The following is a 16439-nucleotide window of genomic DNA, read 5'->3' as shown; positions in this document are numbered from 1 at the left end:
CAATAAACAAGTATTGTAATGCATTGTAAAGGGGATCAGACCCCCAGAAATTTGGGGGGGAAAAGTTAAAAAAAAGTTTACAAAAGTTTCCAAAAAAGTTTTACAAAAAAATGTAAAGTTTCAAATAAAAAAATGCGTCCTTTACCCAAAATAAAGTGAAAAAAAATTGTTAAAAAATTGGGAAAAAAAACATATTAGGTATCTCCGCGTCCGTATCAACCGGCTTTATAAAAATATCACATGACCTAACCCCTCAGATGAACACCCTCAAAAAACTAAAATAAAAAACTAAAATAAAAAACTAAAATAAAAAAAAAAATTTTTGGGGTCATCTTACATCACTAAAAGTGCAACACCAAGATATCAAAAAGGCATATGCCCCCCAAAATAGTACCAATCTAACCATCACCTCATCCCGCAAAAAAAAGGAGCTCCTACCTAAGACAATCGCCCAAAAAATAAAAAAAAGCTATGGCTCTATGGAGACACTAAAACATGATTTTTTTTGTTTCAAAAATGCTTTTATTGTGTTAAATGTAAAATAAATTAAAAAAGTAGACATATTAGGTATCACCGCGTCCTTAACAACCTGCTCTATAAAAATACCACAAGACCTAACCCCTCATATGAACACTGTAAAAAATATATAAACGGTGTCAAAAAAGCCATTTTTTGTCAACTTACGTCACCAAAAGTGTAATAGCAAGCGATTAAAAAGTCATATGCACCCCAAAAAAAGGGCCAATCAAACCGTCATCTCATCCCGCAAAAATGATACCCTACCTAAGACAATTGCCCAAAAAAAAGGTAGGGTGTAAGACGCTGACAGTTCAATTCGGTACAATACATAATGTATTGTACCGAATTGAAACAGGGATCAAAGCCTGAAAAGGTGAAGTCCCACAGTGGTACAAATACAGTGGATATAAAAAGTCTACACACCCCTGTTAAAATGTCAGGTTTCTATGATGTAAAAAATAAAACAAAAGATAAATCATTTCAGAACTTTTTCCACCTTTAAAGGGTTTCTACCACCAGAAATACTGTTATGTAGCTGACTGACTATAGCGATGCACTAATGTCAGCACTACATAACAGTATGTTTCTAACATTTGTCCCTGCAGCCGTTTTTGCAAAAAAAAATGCACTTGTATTATATGCTAATGAGACTCTACCGTGAAAAAATACTGTTGTGTGCATGAGACCTTATGTAGTGCTGACATTAGCGCCTCGCTATAGTCAGTCAGCTACATAACAGTATTTCTGGTGGTAGAAACCCTTTAATGTGACCTATAAACTGTACAACTCAATTGAAAAACAAACTGAAATCTTTTAGGTAGAGGGAAGAAAAAATATAAAAATAAAATAATATGGTTGCATAAGTGTGCACACCCCAAACTAATACTTTGTTGAAGCACCTTTTGATTTTATTACAGCACTTAGTCTTTTTGGGCATGATTCTATCAGCATGGCACATTTTCACATTTTTCTTCTTTGCAAAAACACTCCAGCAAAACTTTAATCTTCTTCTGGTGAAGCCATCCCTTTGTTGATTTGGATGTATGCTTTGGGTCGTTGTCATGCTGAAAGATGAAGTTCCTCTTCATGTGGAGTCACTGTGGGTAGAAATACATGGAGCTAAAAACAATAATAAATTACTAATAGGAGTTTACTATAAACCACCTAATATACCAGAGTCCACAGAAAATCTAGTGATAGAAAACAGAGGGTGGTTATTAACGGTACACACTCAGATTGGGTCACTGTCACTAGTGGGGTACCTCAGGGGTCAGTATTGGGCCCTATTCTCTTCAATATATTTATTAATGATCTTGTAGAAGGCTTGCACAGTAAAGTATCAATTTTCGAGGAGGACACTAAACTGTGTAAAGTAATTAACACTAAAGAGGACAGTATACTACTACAGAGGGATCTGGATAGATTGGAGGCTTGGGCAGATAAGTGGCAGATGATGTTTAACACTGACAAATGTAAAGTTATGCACATGGGAAGGAATAATGCAAGTCACCCGTACATACTAAATGGTAAAACACTCGGTAACACTGACATGGAAAAGGATCTAGGAATTTTAATAAACAGCAAACTAAGCTGTAAAAACCAGTGTCAGGCAGCTGCTGCAAAGGCCAATACGATAATGGGTTACATCAAAAGGGGCATAGATGCCCGTGATGAGAACATAGTCCTACCACTTTACAAATTACTAGTCAGACCACACATGGAGTACTGTGTACAGTTCTGGGCTCCTGTGAACAAAGCAGACATAGCAGAGCTGGAGAGGGTCCAGAGGAGGGCAACTAAAGTAATAACTGGAATGGGGCAACTACAGTACCCTGAAAGATTATCAAAATTAGGGCTATTCATATTAGAAAAAAGACGACTGAGGGGAGATCTAATTACTATGTATAAATATATCAGGGGACAGTACAGAGATCTCTCCCATCATCTATTTATCCCCAGGACTGTGACTGTGACGAGGGGACATCCTCTGCGTCTGGAGGAAAGAAGGTTTGTACACAAACATAGAAGAGGATTTTTTACGGTAAGAGCAGTGAGACTATGGAGCTCTCTGCCTGAGGAGGTGGTGATGGTGAGGACAATAAAGGAATTCAAGAGGGGCCTGGATGTATTTCTGGAGTGTAATAATATTACAGGCTATAGCTACTAGAGAGGGGTCGCTGATCCAGGGAGTTATTCTGATTGCCTGATTGGAGTCGGGAAGGAATTTTTTATTCCCCTAAAATGAGGAAAATTGGCTTCTACCTCACAGGGTTTTTTTTGCCTTCCTCTGGATCAACTTGCAGGATGACTCGAACTCGATGGACAAATGTCTTTTTTTCTGCCTTATACACTATGTTACTATGTTATGTTCAGCTTTCTAGCAGAAGCCTGAAGGTTTTGTGCCAATATTGACTGGTATTTGAAACTGTTCATAATTCCCTCTAGCCTAACTAAGGCCCCAGTGCCAGCTGAAGAAGAACAGCCCCTTGGCCTGATGCTGCCACCACCATGCTTCACTGTGGGGATGGTGTTCTTTTGGTGATGTGCAGTGTTGTTTTTGCACCAAACATATCTTTTGGAATTATGGCCAAAAAGTTCAACCTTGGTTTCATCAGACCATAACACCTTTTCCCACATGCTTTTGGGAGACTTCAGATGTTTTTGCAAAATGTAGCCTGGCTTGGATGTTTTTCTTCATAAGAAAAGGCTTTCGTCTTGCCGCTCTACCCCATAGCCCAGACATATGAATACGGGAGATTGTTGTCACATGGACCACACAGCCAGCACTTGCCAGATATTCCTGCAGCTCCTATAATGTTGCTGTAGGCCTCTTGGTCGCCTCCCAGATTAGTTTTCTTCTCGTCTTTTCATCAATTTTGGAGGGACGTCCAATTCTTTGTAAAGTCACTGTTGTGCCATATTTTCTCCACTTGATGATGACTGTCTTCACTGTGTTCCATGGTATATCTAATGCCTTGGAAATTCTTTTGTCCCCTTCTCCTGAATGGTACCTTTTACCAATGAGATCCCTCTGATGCTTTGGAAGCTCTCTGTGGACCATGGCTTTTGCTGTGGGATGCGACTAAGAACATTTCAGGAAAGACCAACTAGAGCAGCTGAACTTTATTTGGGGTTAATCATGATGACCGGTGTATGCTGACTCCTATTTAACAGGATTCTGAATGTGATTGCTTCATTCTGAACACAGCTACATCCCCAGTTATAAGAGGGTGTGCACACTTATGCAACCACATTATTATTATTATTATTTTGTTTTCTTCCACCTAAAAGATTTAAGTTTGTTTTTCAATTGAGTGGTACAGTTAGGGCTACTTTCACACTTTGCGTTTGGGGTTCCGCTTGTGGGTTCCGTTTGAAGGCTCTCACAAGCGGCCCCGAACGGATCCGTCCAGCCCTAATGCATTGTGAGTGGATGCGGATCCGCTCAGAATGCATCAGTCTGGCACCGTTTGTCCTCCGCTCCGCTCAGCAGGCGGACACCTGAACGCTGCTTGCAGCGTTCGGGTGTCCGCCTGGCCGTGCGGAGGCAAACGGATCCGTCCAGACTTACAATGTAAGTCAATGGGGACGGATCCGTTTGAAGTTGACACAATATGGCTCAATTTTCAAACGGATCCGTCCCCCATTGACTTTCAATGTAAAGTCAAAACGGATCCGTTTGCACTATCATGAACAATTTTTTTTTTTTTCATGGTAATGCAAACGGATCCGTTCTGAAGGGATCTAAGCGTTTGCATTATAGGTGCGGATCCGTCTGTGCAGATACCAGACGGATCCGCTCCGAACGCAAGTGTGAAAGTAGCCTTATAGGTCACATTAAAGGTGGAAAAAGTTCTTTTTTTTACATCACAGAAACCTGACATTTTAACAGGGGTGTGTAGACTTTTTATATCCACTGTATAAAAAGCAAAAAAAGTTTCACAAAAGTGTTAAAAAAAATAAAATAATCAAGTTTAAAGTAAAAAAAAGTCCCCCTCACCATAAAATAGTGTTTAAAAATAATAATAATAATAATAAAATACAGACATATTAGGTATCGCAACGTCTATAACGATGTGCTCTATAAAAATGTCACATAATCTGCCACCTCAGGTAAAAACACAGTGAAAAAAAGAAACTGAATAACAAATGCAATTTTTTGTCACCTTACATCACAAAAAGTGTAATTCTAAGCGATAAAATAGACAAATGTACCCTAAAATAGTACCAACAAAACTGCCACCTTATCTCGCATTTTCCAAAATGGGGTCATTGTCTTCAAATGTGACATGACAGCTTAAAATTATGCCAGTAAAATATGCCCTCCAAAAACCATATGGCGTTCCTTTGCTTCTGCGCCCTGCCATGTGCCCGTACAGCAGTTTACATCCTTATATGGGGTGTTTCTGTAAACTACAGAATCAGGGTAAAGCCTCATGCACACGACCGTAGTTCTGGTCCGCATCCGAGCCGCAGTTTTTGCGGCTCGGGTGCGGACCTATTCACTTCAATGGGGCCACAAAAGATGCAGACAGCACTCCGTGTGCTGTCCACATCTGTTGCTCCATTCCGAGGCCCTGCAAAAAAAATATAGCAGGTCCTATTCTTGTCCGTTTTTGGGCTGCCCGTTCCGTTCCACAAATTGGGGAAGGCACGCGGGAGGCTTCCGTTTTTTGCTGATCCGCTGTTTGCAGACCGCAAAAACAGCATGGTCGTGTGCATATAGCCTTATAAATATTGAGTTTTGTTTGGCTGTTAACCCTTGCTTTGTTACTGGAAAAAATGGATTAAAATGGAAAATCTGCTAAAAAAGTGAAATTCTGAAATTTCATCTACATTTTCCTTTAATTCTTGTGGAACACCTAAAGGGTTAACAAAGTTTGTAAGATTAGTTTTTAATACCTTGAGGGTTGTAGTTTCTAAAATGGGGCCATTTATGGGTGGTTCCTATTATGTAAGCCTCAGGGCTTGTTCACACGACCGTTTCCCCTCCATGCCCATGCTGTGTACCGCAAACTGCGATCTGCAATTGCATGGGCACTGGTCGTGGGGCTGCCGCATGCAGATTACGACCCCATTTACTTGAATGGGGTCTGCGATTCGTCCGTTCTGCAAAAATTTAGCAAGTTCTAACTTTTTGCTGTGCGGAGGCATGGAACGGAACCCACAAAAGCACTCCGTAGTGCTTCCGTAGTATTCCGTTCCGCACCGCATCTCCAAGTGAATGGGTCCGCATCCCTGATGCAGAATGCACACGGCCGGTGCCCTTGTATTGCGGACACGTAGTATGCGGGCCGCAATACGGCCACGGGGGGCAAACGTTCGTGTGCATGAGCCCTCAGAAAGTGACTTCAGACCTGAACTGGTCCTTAAAAAGTGGGTTTTGTAAATTTTCTGACAAATTTCAAGATTTGCTTCTAAACTTCTAAGCCTTCTAATGTCCCAAAAAAAGAAAATGTCAATTACAAAGTGATCCAATCATGAAGTAGACATATGGAAAATGTAAAGTAATAACGATTTTAAGGGGTATCATTATCTGTTTTAAAAGCAGAGAAATCCAAATTTTGAATATTGCTAATTTTATCAAATTTTGGGTAAATTTGGTATTTTTTTAATAAATAAAAATGAAATATTTTGACTCAAATTTACCACTGTCATGAAGTACAATATGTGATGAGAAAACAATCTCAGAATGGCCTGGATAAGTAAAAGCGCTATAATATAAAAAAGTGCTTATGAATTATTTCAAAAATGCATTTCATAATTAAAAAAAAACATACAACAATGAAAGGAAGCTAAAAGAACAAACACCATATATTTTAACAAAAAAATATCTAAAAAATAAAAATATAAAACATATTAGAAAAGTTTTATTATTTTGAGCTAGCCTCAGCTAGCTAGGGTAAAACTAAAATCCTATCATGCATTCAAAACTAAGTGGGGCTTTAGAAAGTTGTAAAAGTTTGCCTATAACCTAGCGCGATGTATGATGACATCCCAGCCCCCGGTACACCTGGGTCCCTGGTACTTACCCCTCCGATACATCCTATACAGCAGAAGAGGAGCAGCAGCTGCTTTCGGGTGCACATGCCTTACACGTCTGACTTCCTGATGACTGCACTGCACTTACTGCACAGGGCACACCTCACTTTCCAGGCACATATAAAAACACAGCAGCCAGACAGAATTTCAAGGTAAGTCACCAGGGTTTTATGGGGGTGAATTCTTTTGCAATGCACTGTGTATACTTGCAAGGAGGAAAAAAAAAAAAAGAAAAATCCTCCAGCACAGTCGTCCGCTGTTAAAATCCAAGTTTTATTTGGTATACATTAAAAGTGCAGGAACATGAGCCATAACAGGTTGACGAGTGTCGACATCGAGTCTTACTCATAATAACCTAATGTTCTACTGATCCACCTTCCTCACATGTGTGCGCAGAATTTATCCCTCTAATCCAGGTCATACAAAAAATGTCAAAAAAGACAAAACTAAACATATAGCCCCCCAGTTCACACACATATCAAAAATTGTACACAGATATCTTCCTATCGTTCTTCAGGATGAGAGGCTATTGTAGACTCCGGAATTAAGAAGACGCCGACATTAGGTTCCAAACCATCTCCAAGTCTAAACTGCAGACGTGGTTAAAGACTACTGGTTGCTGTAGGTGTGGACATTGTTCACACTGGAAAACCTCTAGTGTTAGGGTACTTTCGCACTAGCGTCGCCGGATTCCGGCAGGCAGTTCTGTATGCGGATCCATTTCACAAATGCATTGCAATACCGGATCCGTCTCTCCGGTTGTCATCCGGAAAAACGGATCCAGTAGTTAACTTTTTCACATTTTTAAATGTCTGCGCATGCCGGATATGGTATCAATCCATTTCAATGTGAAATAATGGCGGATCCAGCAATCTGGCAAGTGTTCCGGAATTTCGGCAGCAAGCTGCGGCATTTTCTCCGTCCAAAAACCGCACAGTGACTGAACTGAAGACATCCTGATGCATCCTGTACGGATTGCTCTCCATTCAGAATGCATTAGGATATAACTGATCAGTTTTTTCCCGGTATTGAGCCCCTAGGATGGAACTCCGGAAAAGTTTAACGCAAGTGTGAAAGTACTGAGGACACATCGGATAATAACACACATTAACTCTAACACAGCCAATGTGGTTTATGTAGTCAGGTGCAAGGAGTGGGACCTCCAGTATGTAGGGTGCACCACCAATAGTCTGAGAACACGCAGGAGAAAAGATTTTAAATGGATGCTCTTATTCCCGCATCTGTATTTATATGTATCTTCCTTTTTTGCTTTAATTTACATGGTTTTAAGTTTGTATATTTATAGAAGTATGAGATCTGCACTCCAATATTGTAGTCCGGGTGCTCGTGAGAGAGAAGTAATCTGAGTTCAGGAATATCCACGCCTCTACAGTTCAAGTATATGCAATTATTTTTAACCCCTTCAGGACCTTGCCATTTTTCACCTTAAGGACCAGGCCATTTTTTGCAAATCTGACCAGTGTCTCTTTATGTGGTAATAACTTTAAAACGCTTTTACTTATCCAATCCATTCTGAGATTGTTTTCTCATCACATATTGTACTTCATAACAGTGTTAAATTTGAGTTCAAACATTTCATTTTCATTTATAAAAAAAACACATTTCCCAAAAAAAAAAATTGCAATTTTCATAATTTCAATTTTTCTGCTTTTAAAATAGATAGTGGTACCTCCTAAAACAGTTATTACTTTACATTTCCCATATGTCTACTTCATGATTGGATCATTTTGTAAATGACATTCTTTTCTAGGGACATTAGAAGGCTTATAAGTTTAGAAGTAAATCTTGAAATTATTAAGAAAATTTCCAAAACCCACTTTTTAAGGACCAGTTTAGGTCTTAAGTCACTTTCTGAGGCTTACATGGGCATGGAGGGGCAACGGTCGTGTGAACAAGCCCTGAGGCTTACATAATATAAACCACCCATAATTGGCCCCATTTTGGAAAATACACTCCTCAAGGTATTCAAAACTGATGTTGCAAACTTTGTTAACCATTTAGGCGTACCACAAAAATGAAGGGAAAATGTAAATGAAATTTCAGAATTTCACTTTCCCAGCAGATTTTCCATTTTAATCAATTTTTTCCAGTAACAAAGCAAGGGTTAACTGCCAAACAAAACTCAATATTTATTACCCAGATTCTGTAGTTTACAGAAACACCCCATATGTGGTTGTAAACTTCTGTACGGGCACACGGTAGGGCGCAGAAGGAAAGGAACGCCATATGGTTTTTGGAGGGCAAATTTCACTGGGATAATTTTAAATTGCCATGTCACATTTGAAGACCCCATGATGCAACCCTTTAGTAAAAACTCCCAAAAAGTGACCCCATTTAGGAAACTACGGGATAAGATGGCAGTTTTGTTGGTACTATTTTAGAATACATATGATTTTTGGTTGCTCTATATTACACTTTTTGTGAGGCAAGGTAATAAAAAATAGCTGTTTTGGCACAGTTTTCATTTTTTGTTATTTACAATGTTCATCTGACAGGTTAGATCATGTGTTCTTTTTATAGAGCAGGTTGTTACGGACGCGACAATACCAAATATGACTTGATTGGTACTATTTTAGGGTGCATATGACTTTTTGATCGCTTGTTATTCCACTTTTTGTGATGTAAGGTGACAAAAAATTGCTTTTTTGACACTGTTTTCATTTTATTTTTTTACGGTGTTCACCTGAGGGGTTATGTCATGTGATTTTTTTTATAGAGCAGGTCGTTACGGATGGGGAAATACCTAATATGTATATCTTTTTATTTATTTAAATTTTACACAATAATATCATTTTTGAAACAAAAAAAATCATGTTTTAGTGTCTCCTTAGTCTGAGAGCCATAGTTTTTTTTATTTTTTGGGCGATTGTCTTAGTTAGGGGCTCATTTTTTACGGGATGAGGTGAAAGTTAGATTGGTACTATTTTGGGGGGGCATACATCTTTTTGATCGCTTGGTGTTGTACTTATAGTGATGTAAGGTGACAATAAAAAGTTTTTTTAGAACAGTTTTTCTTTTATTTTTTTAGACGATGTTCAACTGAGGGGTTAGGTCATGTGATGTTTTTATAGTGCCGGTCGATATGGAAGCGGCGATACCTAATATACTTTTCTTTTTTTCCCTATTTTTTACCATTTTTTTCTACTTTATTTTGGGAAAAGGACACTTTTTTTACTTGAAACTTTAAATTCTTTTGTAAAACTTTTTTTAACTTCTTTTTCACTTTATTTTTTGTCCCACTTTGGAACTTCAACTTTTGGGGGTCTGATCCCCTTTACAATGCATTACTATACTTCTGTATTGTAATGCATTGGCTGTAAGTGTATTACACAGTGTAATACACTTACAGCTTCCTGCCTGTGAGACCAGGGGGCACCTCCTGCACCTGCCCGATCAGCCCACTGTACATGTACGGTGCTTGTCCTTAAGTCATGTCCACCAGCGCCGTACATGTGCGGCGTGGGTCCTTAAAGGGAACCTGTCATCAACTTTATGCTGACCGTACTGAGGGCAGTATAAAGTAGTGACAGAAATACTGATTTCAACAGTGTGTCACACATCAGCTAAAAGTAAGTGGTTGCAGAGAACCAGGACCATAATCATTACAGCCCAGGCCTTGAAAAGAGTCAAATCTACCTGAGAAGAGTCATGTTTATTCATGAATTCCTGCTCTCTCTGCCTATCTGCTGATGATTGGCAGTTCTACTGAGCACCCGAGTATAATGGAAGTCAATGGGAGAACCCGAGCATTAAACCAGGCACTCCCTGCTCTGAAGAAGAGAAGGTGTCTGGTTTACAGAAAAAGGTTAAACAATGATGGAAACACCACCAAAATGGTTTGTAAACAGCATGGGCAGAACATCTGGATGCATCTTGGACTACCATTACCTATGACATACAATAGACAACCACACAAAGGCTATATGCCAAAACCCGGGTATGTGCAAGCCAACAATCTATCCATGAGACAGATACAGTCAGCACACCTTATAATGGCAGTCTTGTGCACTATGAGCCATTCAAAACCAGCTCTCATCTGACTGAGAGCCAGTAAGCCTCATACTTGCTTCATATCTGTTGGATGGCTTGGGTGGACCTGCGCACCTAGATCATAATCATTAAGGTGACTAAAAGTTTTCTGATTGTCCTAACATAATATTCAATAACCTTTCTATACAGTTTTGTCCTGTAAACTCATTTGCATAAACATGGGCATATGGGAAAGACATGCAAATGAGTAGAATCTGCCTTATTTTTCAGCTAAAAAACCATTCGCATGGAAAAATTTTGCAATAAAAATTCGCGATTACAATATTCGTGATCTACACTACTCATGAACAGCACCATCTGTTGGATTCATAGTCTTATGATATAACTATGAAATATATAAAATTTGCCTTTTGAGCAAAGTACATGGGAAGCCAAACTGCCAAAACCATCTCCTTAAAGGGATTGTCCCACAAATAATATTCTACAGTTTTAAAACCAGCACCTGGATCTGAATACTTGTGTAATTGCAGATCATTAAAAATTTAGTTATTCAATGAAATCTATCTGCATAGCGCTACCTGCTGTTTTCTCTTTTCCTCATTTCTTGTCCTGCTCACTGAGATGGACGCACATGCTCAGTTCTATGCTTCAACTGCCACCACCTGCAGTGGAAAGGATATGCCCTCTAAACTGTCAACTTGAACTAAGTCCAGTAGAGCAACTGGAGCAATGAATGGGCAGATCTCTGGATTCATGTGAGGTACAGGTCTGAAAGGTGTCATGTACTACATGATGTCTGATTTTCTTCTTTTACATAAATTATGGCATATCCCCTTAAGCCACCATGACGTACAGGTTCGTCATGGCAGCAATCTGTCACCATGTCTGCAGACCTACGCTGAGACCGCGGCTGTTACATACAACCAGGGATCTCGGCTAACCGGCCCGGGAGCAATGAAGGCAGTCCCGGGCCGGCGATCGCTCTGATTGGCTAGTCTGTACAGACTAGCCAATCAGACAATCCTAATGCCGGCTGAAAGGTTCTGATCCCCACAGTTCATGACTGTGGGGATCAGAACCTTTAAAATGTTTGAATACCCTCCCTTCCCCAACAGTGCTTATGGCCCCCACTTCCCCCACCCCGGTTCTGGATGGCGGGTGGCATTGCTTCCCCATCACTTCCACACTGCCGCCCTCCCCTTCATTATTGTAAGGATGGCCAATTAGTTGCATAGCTGTAACATAGGGACCACTGTAAGGAAGGTGTTAACAGAGGGAGGCAGCTCCCTCCCTCCTCCATCGGGCCGCTGCGCTGCTGTGAGAGCATCCTGATAGTTACCATGGCAACCAGACACCTTCACAGGCATCCAGCTTGCCATGGTATATCTTAGTCTGATCAGGCAAAGCGTAAATGAAAATACACTGCAGTACACTATATAATGTACTGCAGTGTATTGTAGAGCATCAGACCCACTGGATCTTCAAGAGTCCAAAAAGTGTCTGGTGGACTGAGTATGACAGGAAGTAGTGATCTCTCCTCTCTCTCAAAGACGCCTGTCAATACGAACGGCCCGAGACATGGCAGAGTCCAAGGAGGTAGGTCTCTCATGAAAGGCAAATGCATCTTTCAATCCCTCTGAAAGACCATGGCAGTGCAGCATCATTCCAACCTTCGGAGTGCAGCATCATTCCAACCAGTATCAGCTGCCCATCTCCAAAATTCCGAGCAGTATATCTCTGCGGATTGTTTACCCTGACATAAAAGACGTAGTCTAGACTCAGCCAGAGTAATACGATCCGGATCATCTTATATCTGACCCAGGGCTAAAAAGAATTCATCCACTGAACGGAGGAGCTGTGCCCCCACCGGCAGCGAAAAGGCCCAAGACTGAGCGTTATCCCTGAGCAGCAAGATGATGATCCCCACCCTCCGTTCCTCATCACCAGAGGAATGGGGAAGTAGGCGAAAATGGAGTTTGCAAGCCTCTCTAAAACGAACAAAATTCTCACTACCCCCGGAGAACGTATCCGGGAGCGAGATCTTAGGCTTAGAACAAACTCCATGAACGCAAGCTGAACCGGTCACCTGAAACTGAGAAAGAGTCTTACGGAGATCAGCTACCTCCAATAAAAGACCCTGCATGCGTTCAGTCAAAAGTGAAACCGGATCCATGCTTGAGACGGTTTTGGCGGTTTATAATGTCACGGAAGGTGTACAGGAAACTAGAAGACACAAAATGAATATCCGACTCACTGGATCCAAAACCAAGGAACAAAAGGGAGAGCCCTGCATCAGACCTGGCTCTCTCCCTGACTGCTCAGCCTATGCGAAAATCCCAATGGTAGATGATCGCATATCCTCGTACCTCGACTGTATAACACCTGAACACCCTATAATAGTGAGGGGACACGGCCACCATCTCCCTACACTTGATACGGAGGGAGTCAGGGTCACCTGGGATCCAGCAAACAGAAAAACACAAATGAATGACATAACAAAACTTATCTGTAGAAGACTCAGAAGTAGGATCAGCATGCACACACTCCAGGAAGGAATATAAACCGCAAAGTGAAGCAGTCTGGGAAGGGATTTAAAGGGATGCAATCAGTGCAACTACATGACAGCTGAGAGAGGCTAACAAGATGAGAAAATGAAAGCAAAACAAAGGAAGCTCAAGGAGGAGGTTCTAAAAGGCATCTTTCAGTGCTTCTCAGATGTCTGGTGGTGACAAATACTTACCTCTATTAGCAGCTCTATTATCCACTGTTAACCACTGTCAACCCATTGGGACACTGTGCAATATAAATGCTAGCTGTCTATGACTATTAGCAGCATTAACCATTATAGAAGAACAGAATCATCTCACAGAGGAAAGGAGAATATAAACTATAGGAAAAGACACTGAACTATTTATACCACAACGATATATTCTTTTCTTACACATATTTTTCATCTACTTTTTGATTTTCTATTAAGAATATCAACAACAATTAATTCACCAGCACCAGGATCAACTTGTCAACTAGATTGGACACTTATTTTTATTATATCTTTATTTTTACTATTTTTATTTTTACTATTTTTACATTTTTACATATTATTATTTCTTTTTATCTACCATTATCGATTTACTTTACAATTTTGAATATTCTTTTCACTGCACGTGCACTTTTTTTGCACCAATGTGATCAAGTCCATATTGATTTTGTTTGTGTGGGAACTCCAATTTACTGTATATACCATTTTATTTGTACATTATATCTATATATAGTAATTATATATATATATATACAAATTTCTGCATAAAACCGGATGAGGAGTGCTCGTCCATACATTATATTTTAGATTTCAAATCGGACATGGTATCTAATCTGCCCTCCAAAAACCATCTGGCTCTCCTTTCCATCTGCGCCCTGCTGGGCGCCAATACAGCAGTTTACAATCACCTATGGGGTGTTTCTGTAAACTGCAAAATCAGGGTAATAAATATTGAGTTTTGTTTGGCCGTTAATCCTTGCTGTGTTATAGGAAATAATGGATTAAAATGGAAAATCTGCCCAAAAAGTGAACTTTAGAAATGTCATCTCCATTTTCCTTTAATTCTTGTGGAACACCTAAAGGGTTAACAAAGTTTGTAAAATCAGTTTTGAATAACTTGAGGGGTGTAGTTTCTAGTGTTTTCTACTATGTAAGCCTCACAAAGTGACTTCATAACTGAACTGGTCCTTTAAAAAGTGGGTTTTGGAAATTTTCTTAAAAACTTTAAGAATTGTTTCTAACGTCTTAAAAAAATAAAATAACATCTACAAAATGATGGCAACATAAAGCAGACATATGGGAAATGTAAAGTAATAAAGTCACTATCCGTCTTAAAGCAGAGAAATTCACATTTTAAATAATTGCGAATTTTTCACAATTTTCTGAAAATATCGTTTTTTTTAAATAGATATAGGCGATTTATATTGAATCAAATTTACCACAATCATGAATTACAATGTGTCACAAGAAAACAATCTCAAAATGGCTTGGATAAGTAAAAGTGTTCCAAAGTTATTATCACGTGTCAGATTTCCAAAATTTGGCCTGGTCCTTAAGGTGAAAAATGGCTTGGTACTGAAGGGGTTAACTGAAACGCCTTTTGACACTTAGCTCTTGGAGAAGTCATTCGCTCAGAGGTTAACTTACTTTTACTGTATTCTGGTTGTTTACTCAGTGTGCTGAATAAAAGACGCGAACGCCTCTTTGTGTGCCATTCATTTAGTTAAATTGTGCTTGTCTATAAATGTGCTGTAGATAACAATCAGATCATATTTTATTGGAAATCCGTGCAGAAAGGGTTCACTCATTAACTGCTTGGACGTTTTGCACTTGTTTCTAACTCAACCTTAGAAACAATGTACAGCAACTACATAATTATGAATGACATTGATACCAGTGGTTGGCCCTGCATTTCGTAGAACCAAGAGCTAGAAACATAGAAACATGGCAGAAGAAGACCACATGGTCCATCTAGTCTGCCCTTTCATGATTTCCTTTTTAGTTGTCTCTTAGGTTAGGGTACTTTCACACTAGCGTCGCTGGATTCTGGCAGGCAGTTCCGTCGGCAATCTGCATGCAAACGGATACCATTTGTAGATGGATCAGGATGCGGATCCGTCTCACAAATGTATTGCAATACCGGATCCGTCTCTCCGGTTGTCATCCAGAAAAACGGATCCGGTATTTTTTCACATTTTTAAAGGTCTGTGCATGCGTAGACTGCAAAACTGGATATGTTTTTCCGGAACACTTAGGGACGGATCTGGCATTAATGCATTTCAATGTAAAATAATGCCGGAGCCGGCATTCCGGCAAATGTTCCGGAATTTTGGATGGAGAAAATGCCGCTGCATGGTGCAGTATTTTCTCGCCCATTCCATTGGGGGACACAGACCATGGGTATAGCTTAAGCCACCACTAGGAGGAGACACAATGCAAATAAGAAAAAACAGCTCCTCCTCCACTGGCTATACCCCCATGCTCCAACAGGAGGACCTGAGTTTTAGTTTAGCTTCCCCCCAGAAGATAAGTGGAACCGGGCTCGACCTGCAGCTCCGGTGGCCTACCAGATCCAGGGTCATCTAGTCTTGCCCTTTATCCAGTGCACTCCTTGTGCCAGATGACTGAAGAGGTGACCCCATGCTGGTCCAGAACAGAGGGTGAAGACTGCAGGACTCAGATAAGTACAACGGCTCTCCTGCAGATCCCCCTCCCCCTGTGCTCACACTGTGACACGGTTCTTCAGGGCTTACCTGTGGGTCTGAGGGGGCCTGCTGGCTGAGAGAGAGGAGGGATTCCTTCTTGAGGCAATGGCTATTCGCTGCGCCTTGCTGCTGCGCCTTTTCCCGTTTTGTTCGGAGGGCTCGTTATCCCCTGCATCCTGGCGGCGGGCGCCATTTTCAGAGCCGGGGTCTGCCTTTTTTCATGTTTCCCGTGCGTGATTTTTTTGCGCGATCTGTGATGCGACTGGGGCGCTTCCGCTTTGCTTCAATGCTTCTCCACACTTGGCTGCTACTCCAGCTCCTCACAGGTCACGGTAGGACAGATAGTGTTCCGCAAAACTATAGGAGACCCTGACTCCGGGATTGCAACCGTCATGCCAAGTCTGGGGGCCCCCAAAAAATCTAAAGCGACACCTCAGGTCCAACTGGGATTCTGTAAGGTCTGCTGCTTGCCACTATCGTTTACAGGCTCCTGTGACTTTTGCCCTGCCTTGGGACAGTATCATCCACCTTCTCCTCCCCTCTACCAAACCAGTTCAGTCCCTCCTCCGCCCCTTCGGAGTCCGCGGAGCCCTCCTGGGCCTCTGCCATAGCTAGGGCGGCCA

General features: G+C 40.8%; 1 protein-coding gene across 2 annotated transcripts in view; it reads right to left on the bottom strand.

Annotated features, from left to right (window-relative positions):
- Nucleotides 1–6864, bottom strand: part of LOC122929344 (NXPE family member 3-like) — a 70452-nt gene extending 63588 nt beyond the window's left edge. For both annotated transcript variants that reach the window (XM_044282880.1, XM_044282882.1), the window contains exon 1: nucleotides 6552–6864. In XM_044282880.1, the coding sequence (XP_044138815.1) occupies nucleotides 6552–6608 (57 nt within the window). In that variant the 5' untranslated portion in view covers nucleotides 6609–6864. The remainder of the gene's footprint in view (nucleotides 1–6551) is intronic.
- Nucleotides 6865–16439: the final 9575 nt, after the last annotated feature.

This window comes from Bufo gargarizans, chromosome 2, assembly GCF_014858855.1.
Source record: "Bufo gargarizans isolate SCDJY-AF-19 chromosome 2, ASM1485885v1, whole genome shotgun sequence".
Classification (NCBI taxonomy): Eukaryota; Metazoa; Chordata; class Amphibia; order Anura; family Bufonidae; genus Bufo; species Bufo gargarizans.
This window is presented reverse-complemented; position numbering and strand designations above follow the sequence as displayed.